The 19,602-nt window shown below is 41.8% G+C and overlaps 1 protein-coding gene across 2 annotated transcripts; it reads left to right on the top strand.

The window, feature by feature from the left end:
* Window positions 1-6,762: 6,762 nt before the first annotated feature.
* On the top strand, window positions 6,763-16,316 carry LOC135479133 (galactosylceramide sulfotransferase-like). 2 transcript variants are annotated; one of them, XM_064758884.1, is made up of 2 exons: window positions 6,763-6,988; window positions 14,786-16,316. In XM_064758884.1, the coding sequence occupies exons 1-2, from the start codon at window positions 6,957-6,959 to the stop codon at window positions 16,068-16,070; spliced, it is 1,317 nt and encodes a 438-aa protein (XP_064614954.1). In that variant the 5' UTR covers window positions 6,763-6,956; the 3' UTR covers window positions 16,071-16,316. The 2 variants fall into 2 exon arrangements, with proteins under 2 accessions (XP_064614954.1, XP_064614955.1); XM_064758885.1 differs by having other exon boundaries at window positions 6,763-7,295.
* The last annotated feature ends 3,286 nt before the right edge of the window (window positions 16,317-19,602 follow it).

The raw sequence follows: 19,602 nt of genomic DNA, 5'->3' as shown, positions 1-19,602 counted from the left end.
GGTCCAGCTCATTCCGGCGTACATGGGATGGTCTCTCAGCAACCTGTGGATGGTCGTGGGTTTCATCCAGGCACTGCCTGGTGTCCTCCCACCATAATGCTGGCCGCCGTCGTACAAGTGAAATATTCTTGAGTACGGCGTAAGACCAGTCAAATAAATAACTAAATAAACTGTGAACTCATAAGGATAACACACATCTTAGGCTAGCACCTCCTATATATAGATCAATCTGGATGGTCTTAGGTCTTAAACTTGTCTGGCTGATCCTCTTTTCTGGCTTACGCCTATAGCCTTATACATCTGCACTGATTACTGCCCGTGTTTGTAGCGCTAACAGGAAACTGTAATATCCTTAATTTGCATCTCAGTATTCATTTTTAAATACATAGAGCATACGTGAACTATGAAAAAAAAATGAAGCATATGCTGCAAAACCTGTAAGACTTTTTAATAGACTGGATTGGTAAGCTAACTGCTTTAGAGATGGAGTTCACAATACAAAGTGGCAGGTAGGCTGTCCGGGGAGTATTGTGAATTGTTTTCTCCAGGTTCTATACCTGGTTTCATTTACCCATAAAATTGACCGGCACCATGAAAGTGAGCAATCAAAACAATTGCATAATTACATGTAGCTAAAAAATTTAACAAGAGGTAGCACATAAATTAACTGCATGTGCAAAATATATGTATTTAACAAAAGAGTTTAAAGTGAGAACATGGCAACCGCTCACCATGTGACATATACCAGAGATACATGTACACACTTCAAAAAGATTTTATTATTTAAGTTATAACTACTTGTAATATACAGTGTATAATTATTTGTGACTTGATTTCAAAATTTGTAATGTATATGGTTCATAAAAAAGGAAACAAGAAGTAGGAAATGAAAACAAGTTTGTAATCAAATTAAATACATGTATGTTAGTTATACCGATTATATAGTGTACTTAATTTATTTACTTGATTGTTTTACGCTGTACCAAAGGGTCTTTGAGTACGACAATGGCCAGCACTATGACGAGAGAAAACCGGGACACTTGTGGGAAATTATGTTCATATTCTGTTAGCATTTTTTTTTACAAAAAAACCCCCACCTCTGATCTAAGTATTCATTACAGAAAAAAGACAAAACTTAAAAGTATTATGATTGGCCTATACATGTAGAAATGCCGATAATAAAATCTGTTTCATGAACCGCAAATCACCTCCTGTCTGAAATATATTATCAGATGTCATTCACACTTCGCTCGCTACACCATGCATTATTCGTGGTAGGCCTGCAGGTAGCCTCCTCGTGTTTCTCCGTTTTTCGGATATCTGTTTTACTCATTTTATTAATCGAGTGTGGTGAAGTTGAAATAAATTTCTAATGAAATTTAAAGTTATTGACAACATGACATAGTAAAAGTAACGAAACATTTCAATATTTGGATTTTTGTGTCATCAATTTACCTTCAACTAAGCCATGCGAAAAGTTCCTTGCAGCCAGACTGAGCCGGTCGTTGATTTGCACCTGATTGCTAGGATACCTCGGCGCTGAACTATTTCGTGTCTTTGCATTTAAACTTTTACGCCAACTTCAGCTAAAAGTGGCCTAGAAAGAAAACGCCGTTTAAAAGATTAATGGTGATTGTGTGTCATACGGCAGTGAAAATCATAGGCGTGCAGTGCTGTTAATGTTTTAGATTCTGGCGAGGATATACCGTTTCTTGCTATTTTCCCCATAATTCTTAATTTCAACATGGCAGCTATCATAAAAACCGGAAGTTCGGCGGCCCATATTTACCCAAGGGTAAATATGGCGGGTAAATGAATTTAACTTACACGTTACCTATAGGCCTCTTATCGCTCGGCTCGGCCTTCAGCATCGTCTGACTTCAAACACACTGTTATATTGCACTGAACTACGTATTTGATTTTATACGAACACAACTAGGCCTATAAGGCCTATACAGAAACAGCTAAGTCTCAAAGAAAAGAATAAAAGAGCAGATTGCTTGACAGCTTATTTAACAATTTACTAACGTCGGTACTGCTTGGTGATTCCCTTTAAAATATCCCCAAAAAATCTACGGTGCTTGTTCAAATATTTTTTTCTGTATGAATAGCTGAAATCATGTACATTTCACAAATTAATATAGAGGTACAAAGACTTTCGACGTTCGGGTATTCTCGAAAAGCTTTGGCCAATCAGGAAAAGATTATGTGAAGCCGAAGTTCCCTGCTAAAGCACCCAACAACACAACCCCTGTCCAAACTTCAGGGTTCCGAGAGAGCTGAAGGGTTCGATAATTGGGCAAATACTTTCCGCCTCAGGGTTTGAATTTGTTATTGGGTAAAAATTAATTTAAAAAAGGTGGGCGAATATACCAGACATATATGTCCGATATTTCCCGATTGATAGCCTTAAATTTTTTTTGAAGGATAGGCCTATCTGGAAGGGCGCGGTATTTTAAATTAAACGAAAGCGTGAATTGAAGGAAAATGAAGAAAATATTTGACAAAAGGAAAAGCCCATGGCACTTTCAAAAGAACAAAAGCACATAAAAAAATACACCATGTGCAATTAAGACCAATGTTTTCTTCACTGTTTGGAATCATAGGCTAAAACACTCCTCTTGATTTGTTCAAACAGTTTTACGCAAGGTAATTTTATATTATCGGGATATTGTAATGATGGGAAAAGCGATCGTGTCGCTACACAAAATTGGTACCGGGTATCTTGAATTTTGTAATTTGCAAAATGGGACAATGTAAGTCAACTTTCCAACGGAGTGACAACATGCACGTCTGTTAATTCCTCCGAAAAATCTCTTATCCGCTATCCGCCAGCACAACGCAATGCAGTCTTTTCTATAGAGAACTCTAATATATCAAGTTTCTAGGTTTTCCATATTTTTCAAGTTAAAGGCTTCTTACATCTGTTTGTGTTTACTTTAATTGGTCGAAAAAGCGCTTAGAACCTGTCTCCGGAGGTTTAGAAGCTCTCACAGCTTCTGGGCCCTGGTCGACTCCTAGACACTCACCCATATTGACTGAGTTAGTCCTTGAGTGTGCCTTTGTATGACCCCACCACCTCTCTACTTATTTTTTCTCTTTAAACGCATTTAAACGTGTGTACGGCTATATAGGACCCAAGAGCTTCCGGGGCCCTGACCGTCCCTGGATCATGGCGTCATTTTTTTGGATAATGCAACTCTCTCTCCTCCCACTTTACGTCGACTTTGTGAACTAATGCGCATGTCACGTTCCAAATACGTTCATATCTGATCGGATCACTAACACGGGGGAAGTAGTTTCAACTACATTTAAATCAGTTACTTTTCTCATGTGGATGAACTAGCTGTATCAGCTAAAGACATGCATGTATGTGTTTTCTAATTACATACATACGCGCGGTGTTTTTCTAGTTACGTACATACGCACGGTGTTTTCTAATTACGTACATACGCACGGTGTTTTCTAATTACGTACATACGCACGGTGTTTTTCTAATTACGTACATACGCAGAGTGTTTTCTAATTACGTACGGCCGCAGGGTGTTTTCTAATTACGTTCCTACGCACGGTGTTTTCTAATGTTAGGGATTATACCGTTCATGAATGGCCAAATTGTGTGGCCGGTACACCTCTGAAAGCATATTTCCAGAGGAGAGAAAAGCTAATTTCAGCCGATCACGTGCTTTTTTAAGAAGCAGTCGCAAATTGCACGTGGCGTATTTTCCATGGCAACGTACAATGAAGATACACGTCACCATGGTAAATGCACTAAGCGTTGTGGTGCCACAGCCCTGGGGCTCGCTCTACACAGCTGTCGCAATGTTGGTTCAAGCTCATTTAGAGCGGGCTTCCAAAATCTTTCGACAGAGACTATTACACGAATCTCACAGTAACCATAAGGGCATTGTGAGAATGAATTAAAGTGCGAGATCTTATCTGTCGTACCCAGGTCTTGATGAGGACATTGAGGCAATGGTGAACAGTTGCACTGCCTGTCAGAGCTCGACATTCACCTCCAGAGGCTCCATTACATCCGTGGAATTTTTTATCTTGTGAGCGAGAATTAATTCATTTGGATTTTGCTTAAAAAGACACTGAAATGTTTCTGACAGTTTCTCTATGTGGCCAGAAGTTAGATAGATATCTACAAAATTTGTTAGCTGGCCCCGTTGTACCAGAGGAAATAAAGACTTTTTTAGATTCTGGCGCAGATATGAAATATACTCTACAGAAAATTGTCGTAATCGACAAGAAAATCAGCAGAAATGTCATAAATTCTCTGTAACTAAGCCTGTCCCAGCTTAAAGGAGGCACAGTATAAGCCTACTGTGTGCTTACAGTTGTACTGGGAAGAGTACTGTAGCTAACCGTGTCATGCCTTATAAGAGGGAAACGATCACAGTATACTGTGTGGTGACAGCAATACTGGGAAGGGTGCGGTAGCTATACCTGTCATGTCTTACAGCAAGGAAGCATCGCAGTATAAACCTACCATGTGGTTACAGCTGTACCGGGAATGGCGTTGTAGCTAAGCCTGTCTGGGCTTACAGGAGGGAAACCATCACAGTATAAACCTACTGTGTGGTTACAACTGTGTCGGGAATGGCGCTGTAGCTAAGACTGCCCGGGCTTACAGGAGGGAAACCATCACAGTATAAACCAACTGTGTGGTTGCACCTGTATCGGGAATGGCGTTGTAACTAAATTCTCCTGCTGTAGCTAAGCCTGTCCGAGCTTACAGGAGGGAACCCATCACAGTATAAGCCTACTGTGTGCTTACAGTTGTACTGGGAAGAGTACTGCAGCTAACCGTGTCATGCCTTATAAGAGGGAAACCATCACAGTATACTGTGTGGTTAGAACTTTACCCGGTACCCTTGTTTCATGCGTGATGCTTGGAGCATCTACGATTTGATGGCCTAGCCAAGATTAAGTGGTATGAAAAACTGACTAAGTAGGGCCATACTATTAAGGACAGGGATGCAGGGCGGCCCTTAAGGGAGGTAACTCCTAACAACGAAAACTAATAGACGCCACTTGGGGAGAGTTGAAGTTGAAAGCAAACAAGTGACTCGATAGTGAGTGGTATCTTGTTACACAAGTATTGTACAGCGTGTGATAAGCTGGCAAGTAAAACCCGACAACCAGCACTGGTTTATGACACTTGGGAAGCTTTAATATCACAGTTTGAGCACTTTATGCCTACATGTCGACCACATACCAATTAAGGGTTGATATAAATGCAAGGCCGCTTGTATAGGATGACTGGCGCTCGTGGAACCTAATGAGGCGGAATACATCGTACACTCTAATCACAAGTGGAAAAGTTCGTTAGTAATTTGCCAAAGGTCGTTAGTTTACTCGAAGTATGTACGTTTTGGATCCGCCCGGTGCCAGTAATATACAGATTGACCTATTGGTACTACATTAAATGTCCTGTCTGGTGTCAGCACATTGCTCTGTGTGTTTTGTCATGTGTGATGTCTTCGCCAGTAGGTACAGTGAGGCAGCACTATTAAAGGTGTCGGTATTAATTTTGACCAACCTGCCGTACAATTATTTATTTATTTAATTGGTGTTGTACGCCATACTCAAGAATATTTCACTTATACGACGGCGGCCAGCATTACGACGGTGGGAGGACACTGTGTAGAGCTCTGGGGAAACCCACGACCATCCACAGGTTGCTCAGAAGCCTTCCCACGTACGCCAGCATGAGCTGGACTTGAATCCACAACAACCGTATTGGTAAGAGGCTGCTGGGTCATTGCGCCGCGCCTACAATTAAGAAGTCACGTTCATGATATGACTGAACTAACGCAGGAAGCTATAGGTTAAATACAACTTGCAAGTACATGTAAACACATAATCTAGTGGGAAAAGTATGCTATAGGACATATATACTTACACACAGAATAATAAACCCGCTTTGTATCCAAACAAAAAATCGGTTAACGTTTGACAAATGCCTTATTGTTTGACTGTTTTTATCGATTTGGCCCCCTGATTAGTGGTCACTTCCGGAAACGAAAATATAATTCTTGTTACAATAGAATGCTGTTGTGAAGTTAAAAAAAGAGAAATTAATTAGTTTGGCAGGAAACACTTGTTCTTGTGTTCTCCGTGGTATTGTATCTTATTCTGGGAGATATGTATATTGGTATAACAACTGCAAGATTGTGATAATTTTTTTGTCTTTTATTTTGAGGAATATATAATATACTCAGTGATATACCGCATACGTATAAATATAAGATATATAAATTACGACACACACAAAAAAATGTAAAATGTAGAAAAGTGAAGAGTTGGCAGTTTGTAGACGACGAAAGTTCAAAAGGAGATCGTACAGTTTAATGTTCAAATCGAAAAAAAAATGAATGATAGAATGATAGAAAATATATGACCTGTTTATTTGCAGACCGTCTTATTCCAGTACCTCAAAAACCGGTTTTTTCTGTGAATGGGGTTAGATTGACAGGGACGGTCATATATATTGGTCTATGAAGGGGATGGCCCTTTGTGCTGTCTGAGTGCACCGAGGCCTGCAGTTCCGCCTTGTCGAGGCCTCTCTGGTGTCTTTATCTACGGGACAGCCGTATATATGCTGTTACCCTCTGTACATATAGGACTGGCGGATGGTATAAAAAGTGGCATTCCATTCAAACAAGGACAAAGATTTGTTTGAACAGTGAATGACGACGGTAGTGGGGAATGACCTGTCTTATTGAATAGGGACATACACCGGGCCGATAAGCTGGCAGCACACGGGAGGAAAGCTGACTTATTGAACAGGTGTTTATGCCAGACCCCATACGCTTATTGGACGCTTAAGGCAATGTTCTCAGAGATGTGTTCCCCATGACTGACTATGGGCCTATACATCGTCAGCACGATGTAGACTTTGTACGCAGACTTACGTTACACCTGGAAACGACAGACGACACCCAGCTATGAGGCTAGGATTCGATCACTGCAGTGAAAGGTGACGTTAGGAAATTTAACAAATACAAATGTCTGAGGCAGTGGAATTTCTTTGTCAGTTTTTGAGAGCAGGCAATCAACTCGTGTATGCCGTGTGCTGGTTAAACACAGGCTATACAGCCAGTTCAGTACTGTAGCCACGGTCGTTTTTATCATGTACGGTGAACCCTATTTGTGAGGCCGTCTTTCTAGAGCAAGTCGCAATGAATGCTTAGTCTGTATTAGGTTGCTCGGTTTATTCGCTATACGGCCATTATGGAGTCAGATTTAAATCTAGACGGTTTGCCATGTACCTGAAGAACCATGAGGTATGTATACATAAACGTGTATAGAAGTATTATTAATATTTTTAATATTATTGGATTCAGACGATGTTATGTGTCTATACTCGCAATATTCAATCTTTACACGACAATCAAAATTAGACTGAGCTAAAGAGGGCAACGTGCTGAAAGCCTGAGGGATACTTGAGAAGGTGAACAAAGAATATGCATAGTTGTAGGGGAAAATTAAGAAAAATATGCCATTTTTTGTTTTTCAGTTTTGCGGCATGTTTTATATTTGTTAATAATTTTCCGTCTAATGGTCGAAAATATTCAGAAATGACGTCATCGGTTAACTTACTAGGAACTGATTATTTATCTGTTCACTGTTCAACGCCATACTGTTTTCTCACTTATGCGATTGTGGTCAGATTTATCAGTGGAGGGACCTTGAGTGCCCGGCATAAACCACCCACCTTTGCTAAGTTACTGACGAACTTTCCCATATGTTCCAAGTCGTTAGACTGCGCAAACGTTCATACGAGAGTCACCGATCACTTAAATTGTCACCAATCACATGAATTGTCACCAAGTCTGCATAAGCAGTCAGAGCGTGGAGATGAAACTGAGATAATGTCAGGAAAACGTCGCCCCTGCAGAGCGTATATAAACTTTTATTGTCCCCAGCGCTTCTAATTTGCCTACCTTAGTTGGACGTCAGTGAATTTTTCACGTATAAACACATGTGCAAATCTGGACAGAGAGTTATACGGGTGCAGTAAATAATAGTGAGATTATAAAGCCGGTAAATTTAACGAGTGTTGACGATATGAGTAAATCTAGTCTGTCGCTAAGGACAGTTGTACGCGATTCCAGGACAGAACTGTATGGAATTTGAAAGTTTAAGAGTTTTAAATATATCGTGAGATGATAATCAAACTTCGGATACTTCGGTTTCATGTTTCCATTAAAACTGGCCACCGTCTTGAACACCGCGTACAACCCTAACCCTCACTGGACGTCAATTATTTTTGGTTAGGGTTGTACGCGGTGTTCAAGACGGTGGCCAGTTTTAATGGAAACATGAAACCGAAGTATCCGAAGTAAACCACCAACTCTTGACAAGTAACTGACGAACTTTACAATGCGTGACATACCATTTTCACCATGAGCTCGTTCAGATTGTATATCACGTTCATTTATTATATTGTCGTTTAATATAACCCCATGCTCAGTACACAGGTAGAAGAAAACCTTACGATGTCCGGTGAACTATGATAAAGACCAATATGGCGTTAAGCAACAATCATATGAATCGGTAAATTATTTAAGACCATGGCGCATCCCAAGAGCCATACGTGCGTCCCCGACAACTTTTATTACGAAGGTCCACAGAACAGTGAAGACAGAGGAATCTCGGGATGCTTCGTCGGATGCAGGGATCTAATCAACTCGTCTTGTGTTGACTAGCGATTGTTTATTTATTGATTTATTTATTTGAGAATGTGTCACCTATACGACGTCGGTCAGTATTATGGTGGGAAGAAAACGGGCAGAGCCCGGGTAGGTGCGTTTCGCGTCTAAAAACACACATTAGCTAATCAACCACTTAGCCATTACATACAAGCACTTCGCCATTACATACAACCACTCAGCCATTCCATACAACCACTTAGCCATTACATACAAGCACTCCGCCATTACATAAAAGCACTCCGCCATTACATACATCCACTCCGCCATTACATACGCCCCGGACCTCCACCATTCGAAACAAGGGAATCACCTGAGGAACTGACCGTATATATGCTCTCAAAAAGTAATCTGTTAAATTTAACAGAAAGCCTGATTTCTGAATGATTCTACAATGTACTATAGGCAGACCTAGATGTGTGGAAGGACACCACACATGTCGTGAGTTCGTGTTTCACTCAAACCGTTCTCGATTTAATTCGGTGTTGAAAAACCTATTTTCTAATGACGTTTTCGGATGGTACGGCATCGGGTCTACATGAAAAAAAAACGAACCAAAAAAAATGGTTTTTTTTGGAACAGTGTTTTCAATTCATTTATTTTATTTGATTGGTGTTTTACGCCGCATTCAAGAATATTTCACTTATACGACGGCGCCCAGCATTATGGTGGGAGGAAACCGCGGAAAGCCCGGGGAAGCCCACGACCATCCGCAGGTTGCTGCAGGCCTTCCCACGTAAGGCCGGAGAGGAGAGTGTTTTCAGATGTTCTTCAAACTAAAAGTGGCATCATAAAACCATTGTTCTTTTATTTTTAATTTTGTTTTTTTTTCTTCATTTCTAATTTAAATTTTATATGGGAATTACGCACATTCTATGACCCACAACATTGCGTGCTTTAACGTACATATTTAATGTTTGCCTCCCTGACCTTACAAACATTATCAAACGCGGTTTAGCACATAAAGTACAACAAACGAATCGTGCTATAATTCAAATAAACCACATCAGAACTCAGAAAATACAACTCGCAAGGTGACGCGTACACATGTTTACAAAAAAACAAGCAGACAAAAGAAAACATTTCAAAGATAATTTTTCCTCATTGTTTGTTGTGAAAACATGCTTCTTTCATGCGTGTTTAATTAATCCGTATGTCACGAAGGAAAACAACTGACAGAAATTCCGAAACATAACACATTTTGAGTATAAAATCCAGCTATGATCCTCACGCAGGCTGTTCACCATGACGTCCTTGAAGAAAATGCGGTATCTAACTATGCGCTCGTTTGTGGTAGAAACTCCCTCCCCCCCCCCCCCCCCCCCCACTCCGTTTAATGGGGTGGACGGGAGGCAGTTCGTCGCGGCGTGCTTCTGATGAGGTTTCTCCTCCAACTGCGCAGACACCTGACGTGACGTGTGCATGGTTCAATCCCAGCGTGAGACATGATTGGAATCTCACAGATTTCCCCACCTCTGAATCGTTCAGCTTGCATGACACTCGAAATCGGAGATCACTTGCCTTTAAAGGGACACGGAAATTAGGCTGACTCACTGATAAGTGGACATTGGGTTTCCTGGGTTAAATCATTAGTCATGCATGAATAAATTCTACATTATCTGAATTTCACCTAAACCCAGATTTAGCTTGGGCTCGCCTATGTCTCACTCAGGTCATCGGCGACAGTTCAGTATCCCTTTACCAACATGACATGTACACACTCCCGTTCCCTGTGGGTACAAATCTGTATATTACACGTGACTATCATTGCATAAGTGAAATACACTCAAAAGATTAATCTGTTAATTTTAACAGAAAATCTGTTGTCTGAGGGATGCTAGAATGTATTCTGCTATTACAACGTGCTTTTATTCTGTTAAAATATTCTGTTAAATAAAGCACATAATGTTTTATTAATTCAACATAAAGATTCTACTAGACTAACAAGATACTGTGTTGAATATGACACAATATTATATTATAATAACATAATGCATTCTCTCATTACTCAGACAACAGACTTTCTCCGAGTATTAACAGATTATTTTTGTTAATGTAAGCATGTCAATGACCATGCACTCAAGTAAATAAATAAGTAAACAATATCTCTGTTTCAGCTGAAACATTTAGTGGTAATATTTTCACATAGTATGTATTTATTTAGCGACACTTTTTATGTCTCTTGAATTACAGCTGTCAGGTTTTTGGTGATCTGTCGCAGACAGAAGCAGATACTTTTGTATTCGTTGCCATGTTGGACACTATTTAATTGTCTCTGTGGAAGTGTGCCCTTCGCCTTTGAATTCTTTATTCAGTATTTACGGTATAAAAATATGCCTACGCTTATCAACAAGTCCAGGCTGCCAGTAAATAGACAGAGACAGAAACGAACGATTTAAAACTAAATGGACAATTTTTAAACAACCAAATGAGCAACTAAAGGCGCACGACAATTCTGCTGTCCCGGATAATGGCCAATACAATTCCTACAACGGACCGACTCAAAATCAGACAGATTTCCTTCCCTTCTGTGTCGTTCAAACTGTGTCAACAAGTTCAGACACAAAGCACTCTTGAAAAGGGTCACGATAACACTGGCTTGATTCAACATTGTACCCATGCTTCCAGATGGTACCGCTGCTGAGAACGGTCGCGTTCCCGAATTCAGAATCCCTGGAAAAACTCTGCCCAAAGGACATTCTCTAGCACCAGAAACCAATGGGCGCCCCAGAAAACCCGTCAGTAAGGCCTCTTCCATATTTCCAAACTTGCTTTTATTGTTTACCTTGGCGGCCCACAACCTTTGAAATAAATGAACCCACGAGTTGGGCTGCTCCCAGCTGCTCCCAACGCAGGATGCCTGCAGGTGTCACATCAGTGCCCTCCAGCAGCAAGGAATACCATCTCTTAGTGCACAAGAGATGTACTTCATGCCGTCCTATAGTTATGCCCGCCTGACAGTCCCTGGCGGCATTTGCCAGCCGAAACCACTCCACGGGAATGACTGTGCGGATCGTAGCAAATTAACTCGCCCCAGTTGATACTCTAATCAAAGACTGTGCGGACAAGCCCAAGGATGTCCAACATCGAATCTCCGCATCAGCAGTCAGCAACGATCGGCCAGGCAGCTCGGAACCAAAGCCTTGTCCTGTCACTCAACTGTAAATCCGTTGTTGTACAAAGGCTACTCCAGCGCCTGATCCCAATAGCCCGGAGACCTAACAGACCTGGCCAGCTTTAACACTCTGAACCGTACCCTGGAACCACTCGGGCAAGAAACTGGAAACTTGCCCAGATCGATCAGAGAAAGGATGTTGGAAGATCTAAGATACCGGTTAAATAAGGATCTTCCAACTTGAGCCCATCGGCCTTGACATGACAAAAGTTTGTCCAATAAGGCCAACTTCAGCGATCGGATCAAACGTCGGATCCCACGATCGGATCCCACGATCGGATCTTAACCCACCGACTTGGGGGAGAAACAAACCGCCTGAGACACCTGAGGTTTCTTCCCCTACCACAGGAAATCACTGGAAAGCTCATTTAGGCTTTGACCCGCCTCGGCCGACAACTCAAACACTGTGTCAACGTAAGTTTAGACATGGCCAGCAAGTTCAATAACATTGACTTGTCCCATAACGCTTAGAGATCTGTTTGCCCATCCCTCCTATGTGGTGCCCACCTTTTCCACTTTCGACTTCCAATTCTGAGAGACCGAATCCCCGAGGTCCTGTTATAAACCCAGCAATTTAATTTTTTTCAGAAGCACCGCGGCTTAAGCAGACTTAGGAAAAAAATATGCCGGGATGTAAACTACAATGTATTAGACGTCACTGGTTTAGAATTACTCAAAATGCTGTGTTGTCATCACAGCATTTTGGTAGCCTCAATGCTCTCACGCTCAACAAGTTCAATAAGGTCACGCATCAGAAAGCTATTGGTCAATATCTACCGACCAGGCCCAAAACAAGCTTGGTGACTGTGAACTAGTCTCTCCATTACAAAACTCAGTGTACGGGTCAAGGCCTTTGTAATAATGTTGTAGTCAAAGAAGCGATATAGGGCGCCAATTTTTGAGATCCTCTTTGTTGTCCCTCTTGTGGATAAGGCGAACCAAAGACTCATCTATGGAATCAATCAGTATACTACTGGCATATGCCTCGTTTGCTACGTCCGAGAAGATGGGACCTAAACTATTCCAGAAAGTCAACAGGAATTCTAGTGGGGCCCATCAACCTCCGGTGAATTGTTTAAATCATCGACATAGCAGCTGTACGAAGCCCCTCCAGGGAGAAGGCCTCATCACATGCTACTGCACCCTTATGGGACAATCGCCTATCAGTTTTGAACAGCAGTTCGCCTACTAACTGCCTATCGACCCCTCCAGGCCAAACTAGACCAGCATAGAATGAACGAGCCGCCTTATGCAATTCGTCAGTGGAACTGATAGTATCTCCACTGGGAGGCTGCAGCTTGTAAACTTTTCCACCCCGCGAAACTTTTCTAGGGAGCAAAAGTAAAGGGTGGGGCTCTCACCTTCCAACTGCCATTTAATTCGCACTCCTGTGACTTTGTACGCCTACTGCTGGAAGGGGATGCACTTTACTTGTTAAACGTTCAAGCAGGTCTACTACATGGGTCTCACCATTACTTACTCTTTCAGAGATGGCATTGTAAGATTTCAGCAGTTTGCGCTTGGCCCACCTGTGACAGCGTGCCCAGGCCCAACCATACGATATTGCTATCCGTTTAAAGCCAGCTTTGCCCACCTCCCAAACACCAACAACAGTATTAAAAAAGCGCTTCTCTTACAGCCAGGAGGAAAAGAACTCCCTCGTGCCTTCATGGAACTCATCTTCCTTCAGAAACCCAAGTTTAGTTTCCAGAACCTTCTCCACCCAATTCCCCGAATCAAATTCAACTGCCACCATAGGTGCGACATTGCTGTCGGCTCATGACCTGCACGCACTAAATGTGCCATGAGATATTTAGTACAATACACTGTATCCAAATGGGAAGGGTAGGACTCGTTGGCGATGTCCACGTGTATTCTAGGGCATCAGGAGGAAGGACCCTAAAGCTGTCTGAAACAGAACGTAGTCTTTAATAGTGCGCTGAAAGGGCTCGTAGACGAGTCGGGAACTACAGGGGCCGTCCTTCGCTTATCTTGACGAGGATCTAAAACGCAAATGAAGTCCCCGATCAGTAAAACGTTAGTGCTAGAATCGCTTAAAACACCATCAAGGGCTTGTAAAAATCTGCGACAGTCACGGGTGTATGTTGGTCCATGTAAGGCGAAGACTGTGATCTCGAAGCCCAAGTGCTTGACCTCAACCCTGGCCTAATCTGGATCCATTTCGGAAGACAGATGGATCCACACGCCAGGAACGAGGCGAAAAATACAGCATGGTCGCGTTATATCCATGGACAAGCTATCCTGTATAGACGCTAAGTTTACAGTACCTGCAAGTTGAAATTGTTGTTTATGGGTCAGCTAATTACAATAGAAGTGCCTAGATGCATCTTTACACCTAGAAACATCGATGTTTCTTGCAAAAAATATCAGTCTTGTCTGTGTTTCTTAACATAAACCTGTTTATAGGTCAAATTAACCCAGCAGTGGCTCTTTCAAAAAAATTTAGAAAACGTCTTTATACACCTTTCATCAGTTCACTTTATTGTTTCACGAAGTTTCCTCTCCATCCATAAACCTGGTATGTCAGCCTCACAATATATGTAAGTCATATGTAACGCTTGGATACAGCGTAAAACCTCAATCGACTTGATAGAGGCGAGTAAATATTTTAGCCGAGGGGGTTTGCACGCCAGCACGGCGCAATGACCCAGGTGACCCCCTTGTTCAAGTCCAGCTCATGTTGGCTTCCTCTCCGGCTTTACGTGGGAAGATCTGTGAGCAACCTATGAATGGTCGTGGGTTTTCTTGGGCTCTATCGGGTTTCCTCCCAACATAATTGAAATATTTTTGAGTACGGCGTAAAACGCCAATCAAACAAATAAGTAAATAAAATATTTTACGATTTGCTTTTTGTGTATGTTGCCAGGTTTGCGTGGCGGGTCGTTCTCGCTGTTGCCGGGGCGACGATTCTGCTGTTCGGGTACATCCAACATAGATACACAGGCTCGCAGACTACTGACTCAAACCAAAATCCTGACTATATAAGCATCTTAGAAAAAGATGGCCGATTCACAGGAAACACAGAGGAATGCCGGGAAAAAACACATTTCGCTTTCTTGAAAGTTCCCAAAGCCGGAAGTAGCACCATCCAGAATATCTTATTCCGGTTTGGCACCTTACGATGGCTGACTTTCGTCCTGCCGAAGTACGCCAATTATATCGGGCGGTCAAGAGTGATCAATGATGCGGCAATTTTACCTCCACCGCAAGGGAAAAAGTACGAAATTCTGTGTAACCACGTGATGTACGATCACTCAGAGTTTGCCAGAATTTTACCGAGCGATGCCGTATTCATCGGTATCGTTCGAGAACCTCTGCCGCAGCTGGAGAGTTACCTGTATTATTATCACTTCCACGACGTACCCACAGACGACAAACTGACCGAATACTTGGACGATCCGTATACATACGCTCTCGGTAAAAACATTCGTCCAAATCCACAGACGTATTATTACGGGCTCGATGATCGCGACAGGACGAACCCGACCGCCATTAAAGAGTTTATCTCTAAAATACAGAGGGAATTCGACTTCATCATCGTTCTCGAGAGACTTGATGAGTCTCTGCTTCTCCTGAAGCGAAAACTCTGCTGGAAATTGACGGACATTTTGTATATCCGTAAAAACACTAACCGTTCCAACCCGCGTAGGGCGCGGAGTCATCCGCAGAGGACGAAGCACAAAGCCGTAGCCCTGGCCGAATACCGATTCTACGAACATTTCCAAAACGAACTCATCCGTGAGATCGTCCAGCAAGGCGTCGATTTCCAAAACGAGTTGGACTTTTACAAAAATATCTTGAGGTCCGTAAAGAGTTTTTGCTTGGACAACAGGCGACAGTGGCAAGACCAATTCTACATTCCATCCTCCAAGTGGAACCCAGAGACAAATGTCTCTGCAGTTGTGTGTCACGTGATGCTTCTACCAGAGCTACAACTTCTAGACTTGGTGGGAAAGAGACAATATGGCCAGAGTCGCTGGGAAGAGTTGCACCCGGACATACCAATAGGTTATAATAGAGTAGGAAAAAACGTTAAAGAAACGAATGTTGCAGTTAAGATGAAGAATGGACAGTTGATTAAGAAAGTTTATTTTAATTATAAGAAACAACATAACTTAGAACCACCACCCAGAAAATATTACATCCGATAGAGGATATGAAAAGTCCCATCTAAATAGTTTGTACAGTTGTCGGGCGTCATTTAGAAGTTTAAACCCACCTCACGCTGCCTTCCTCTCCGGCCACACGCGGAAGGTTTCCAACAACCTGCGGATGGTCATATGTTTTTTCCAGGCTCGGTCCGGTTTCCCCCTACCATAATGCTGGCCATCATATAAGTGAAAGATTCTTGAGTATGGCGTAAAATAGCAATCAAATGAATAAATAAATAAATAGAAGATGTATATGTTTTACCTTCTCAATAAAGAAAAGGGGACCAGCACAACTCAATTACACGGGAGTCTTCCTTTCACCACCGCGATCGCGGTAAATTCAAGTCCAGTTTATGCTACATGTAGCTTCCTTTCCGGTCGTACGTGCATGGAAATGTTTGCCAGCATCTTGTGAATACATAGTCAGAGATTCCCCAGGGCTGTGGCTGGTTTCCTCCTACCATAACGCTGCTCGGCGTGAAGAAGTGTATAAGCGAAACATTCTTGAATGAAACACCATTCAATTAAAGAAAGAAGGAACGAAAAGGACAGCAGCCGGATGTGGCTCGCTGGTACCTTAGGCCTATACTTATTTGGCCACAGAAGTGCGTGTGCAATCCTGGCTATGGACAAGGAATATCGTAAATGCTGGTATTGAACTGAATGTTTATTCACTATACGTAAATACATGTAAAATGACAGATCTCGTAAATGGCGGGAATAAAGTCCGAGAGACCCATATAGTCTTAGGGTATTGAGGATAGCTTTAAGCAATTAACAATCAATTACATATGTAAAGAAAAAAAGCGCTAGTCCGAGATGTCGTGTCGTCTTGTACGCAGGATCTTTGTCAAATGAACGATCCATGTTAAAACATAGGAGGTCCAGGTTATACGACCTACTTTTTTGACCAACCAGCCCATCGACAGACAGATAGACAAACAAGATCGACCTGTAGAGATGCTTAGCCGCGGCTAATAAAGAATAAGACAGTAATGACGGCATATGTTCTAATCCCGTGAAATGGCGCTAGTGTAAAGCAGGACCTTGATTCATTGTTAAGTCAGAAGTGGATAGCGGCGCAACGTCCACAATGTTACAATATATCAATTTCTACTGTATCGTCGTACTGTTTACAATGTGACGTCATCATGGTGACAAGGAGGAAGTGGACGTCAACAAAATTGCGTCAAAGTCCTGACAGGTCCCCATTACACTGACCATTTATAGTTCCGGGATGAGGTGAATTCGTCATTGGTAATACCTTGATCAGAGTCCACATCACGAATATGTTGCTCGGTTACTCCGGCCGTGCGTGGGAAGGTCTCTCAGCAACCTGCGCTTGGCCGTGGGTTTCCTGCGGGATTTGCCCTGTTTCCTTCCACGATAATGCTGGCCACCGTCGTTTGAAAGGTAAGGCATAAAACACTAATCAAATATATAAACACATGCATATGACAGCGTTTCCGTTTATCATTATGGTCTGAGGAATAAGGACGTAGCATTAAGGGAAATTGGCAATGTACAAACATAACTTTACGGTAAAGCCTGCACACAAAGTTCTGGATGCTGGATTCAGTGATGAGACAAGACACTGTTCACGGGATGAAACTCGATAATTGTATCATTTTAGCAAATTTTACTGTAAATCCAGAACATTTATCTGAAAAAAGAACGTTTTTTTTTTCTTCGAACACGCGAAAACTTTGGCCAAGGGTCCTTTGTCAGCTCATAAAGTAGTAAGTTTGCATTCCCTCTTCTTTCGGGTAAAAAAAAATAGCCTCGTAGGGATATAGAGATTTCAGTTCACACAGTTCGTGTCAAAATCTATTACATCCCCAGCAGATCGAATTCCAAATGTGGGGATGCAGTTCATAATCATATAGTGCGAAATAATTTTGTTGAAAACGAAAACTGACAGTGATCATGAGTCTATCGGATATACTGCAGAGCCCGCTGAAAAGAGTATTTTGGCTTTAGGTAAATTTCACACCCAAATGCATCATACGGGAATTCCCATTTCATGTCAATGAAATTTATTGCAGACCATTCTTCAGTGAGGAGTAAGAAATCCATATATGGTGGAATCGTGACCAGAGACTTCTAACCTAAAGCTTTGGGAAATCTACAAAGGTGGCTTTTCATTGACATCCAGCATTTCAACACAAGAAAAGGACACAAGTAAACTATAAAGTGTACCTGTAGTTTATTTTCAATATTTTGTAGCGGTACGACTTTAATTATATGACCACATACTATTTTCTTTACAATGCCTGACAAATACTTCTGCATATTTATTCACATCTTGACCTGCGCAGTCGACTATACATGTTGTATATTGAGCAGGTATAATTCTAGAATATGGTTCCAAAGTCTACATGCACAACATTATTTATTTATTTGATTGGCGTTTCATGCCGTACTCAAGAATATTTCACTTATACGACGGAGGCCAGCATTATAGTGGGAAGAAGCAGGGCAGAGCCTGGGGGAAACCCACGACCATCCGCAGATTGGGGGCAGAACTTCCCACGTACGACAGGAGAGGAAGCCAGCATGACCTGAACTTGAACTCACAGTGGTCGCATTGGTGGAAGGCTCTTGGGTCATGCGCCACGCCTGCATGCTTACCATATCGGGTTCATAGAGGCCTCTAATACAGGCTAAGTTTCATTTCAAAATCTATGATAGGAAGTAGTTAAGTGTGATAATGAACATTGTAAAAATAAATCTCACAAGCATTGCCGCACGAACAGAGTACCCTATTGCAATAAGTGAACTGTCATTCATTTTTACATCTTGTAATACTGCACAATGGTGTTTTCAATATAAAGGTCAAATTTGGCGTAAAGTGGAATAGACCCCGTTTCTTATATCTTCATTCCTAACCTAATACCGGTTGCTAACACTGCGCAAGGGGCTTTATGCGTCCGGTCTTTGCAAAGAACTCTACATTTAGTTCTCTTCACGACAACACCCTTGTATTTCTGTTTCAATATAAACTTTGCTTTATATACAATCCACACGTAAACTCACAGCAATGTTGCATTTCTTCTTGAGCACGTTGGTTTTCGACTCACAGAATAATATATATTAATACTGCGCAAATCTGAAGTACTGTATTTCACCTTAAGATTAGCATTCTTCAATATACACATTTCGCCTGTTTCCGGCCGATTCTTCCACCATTTTTTGCCACTTTAGAATTTCTTGTAAAAATTTGATTAATTTCTTATTAGAAAAACTTAAACGTAGTAATCGAACGTATCATTTCATGGCCTTTGTGTGCTTTTGAAAGCGAATTTTTGATATACTAAACATTAGGAGAAATACATTGAATAATGATGTATCTGACTGCTACAAACCACATTTCATCTAACAACTTTTTGGCAAAAGCTTTGAAATTGTCTGTTGTTTACCTGGCGCTAATTTAACCTTTATTATATGTTATATTATTCCTATGTCTTATTTGGGGGGGGGGGGGGGAGAGAGAGGGGAGGGACAGTACACACATCTAACCATACACCTTACG

This window comes from Liolophura sinensis, chromosome 12, assembly GCF_032854445.1.
Source record: "Liolophura sinensis isolate JHLJ2023 chromosome 12, CUHK_Ljap_v2, whole genome shotgun sequence".
NCBI lineage: Eukaryota > Metazoa > Mollusca > Polyplacophora > Chitonida > Chitonidae > Liolophura > Liolophura sinensis.
The sequence above is the reverse complement of the archived record's forward strand: the minus strand, read 5'-3'. Positions and strand labels throughout refer to the sequence as shown.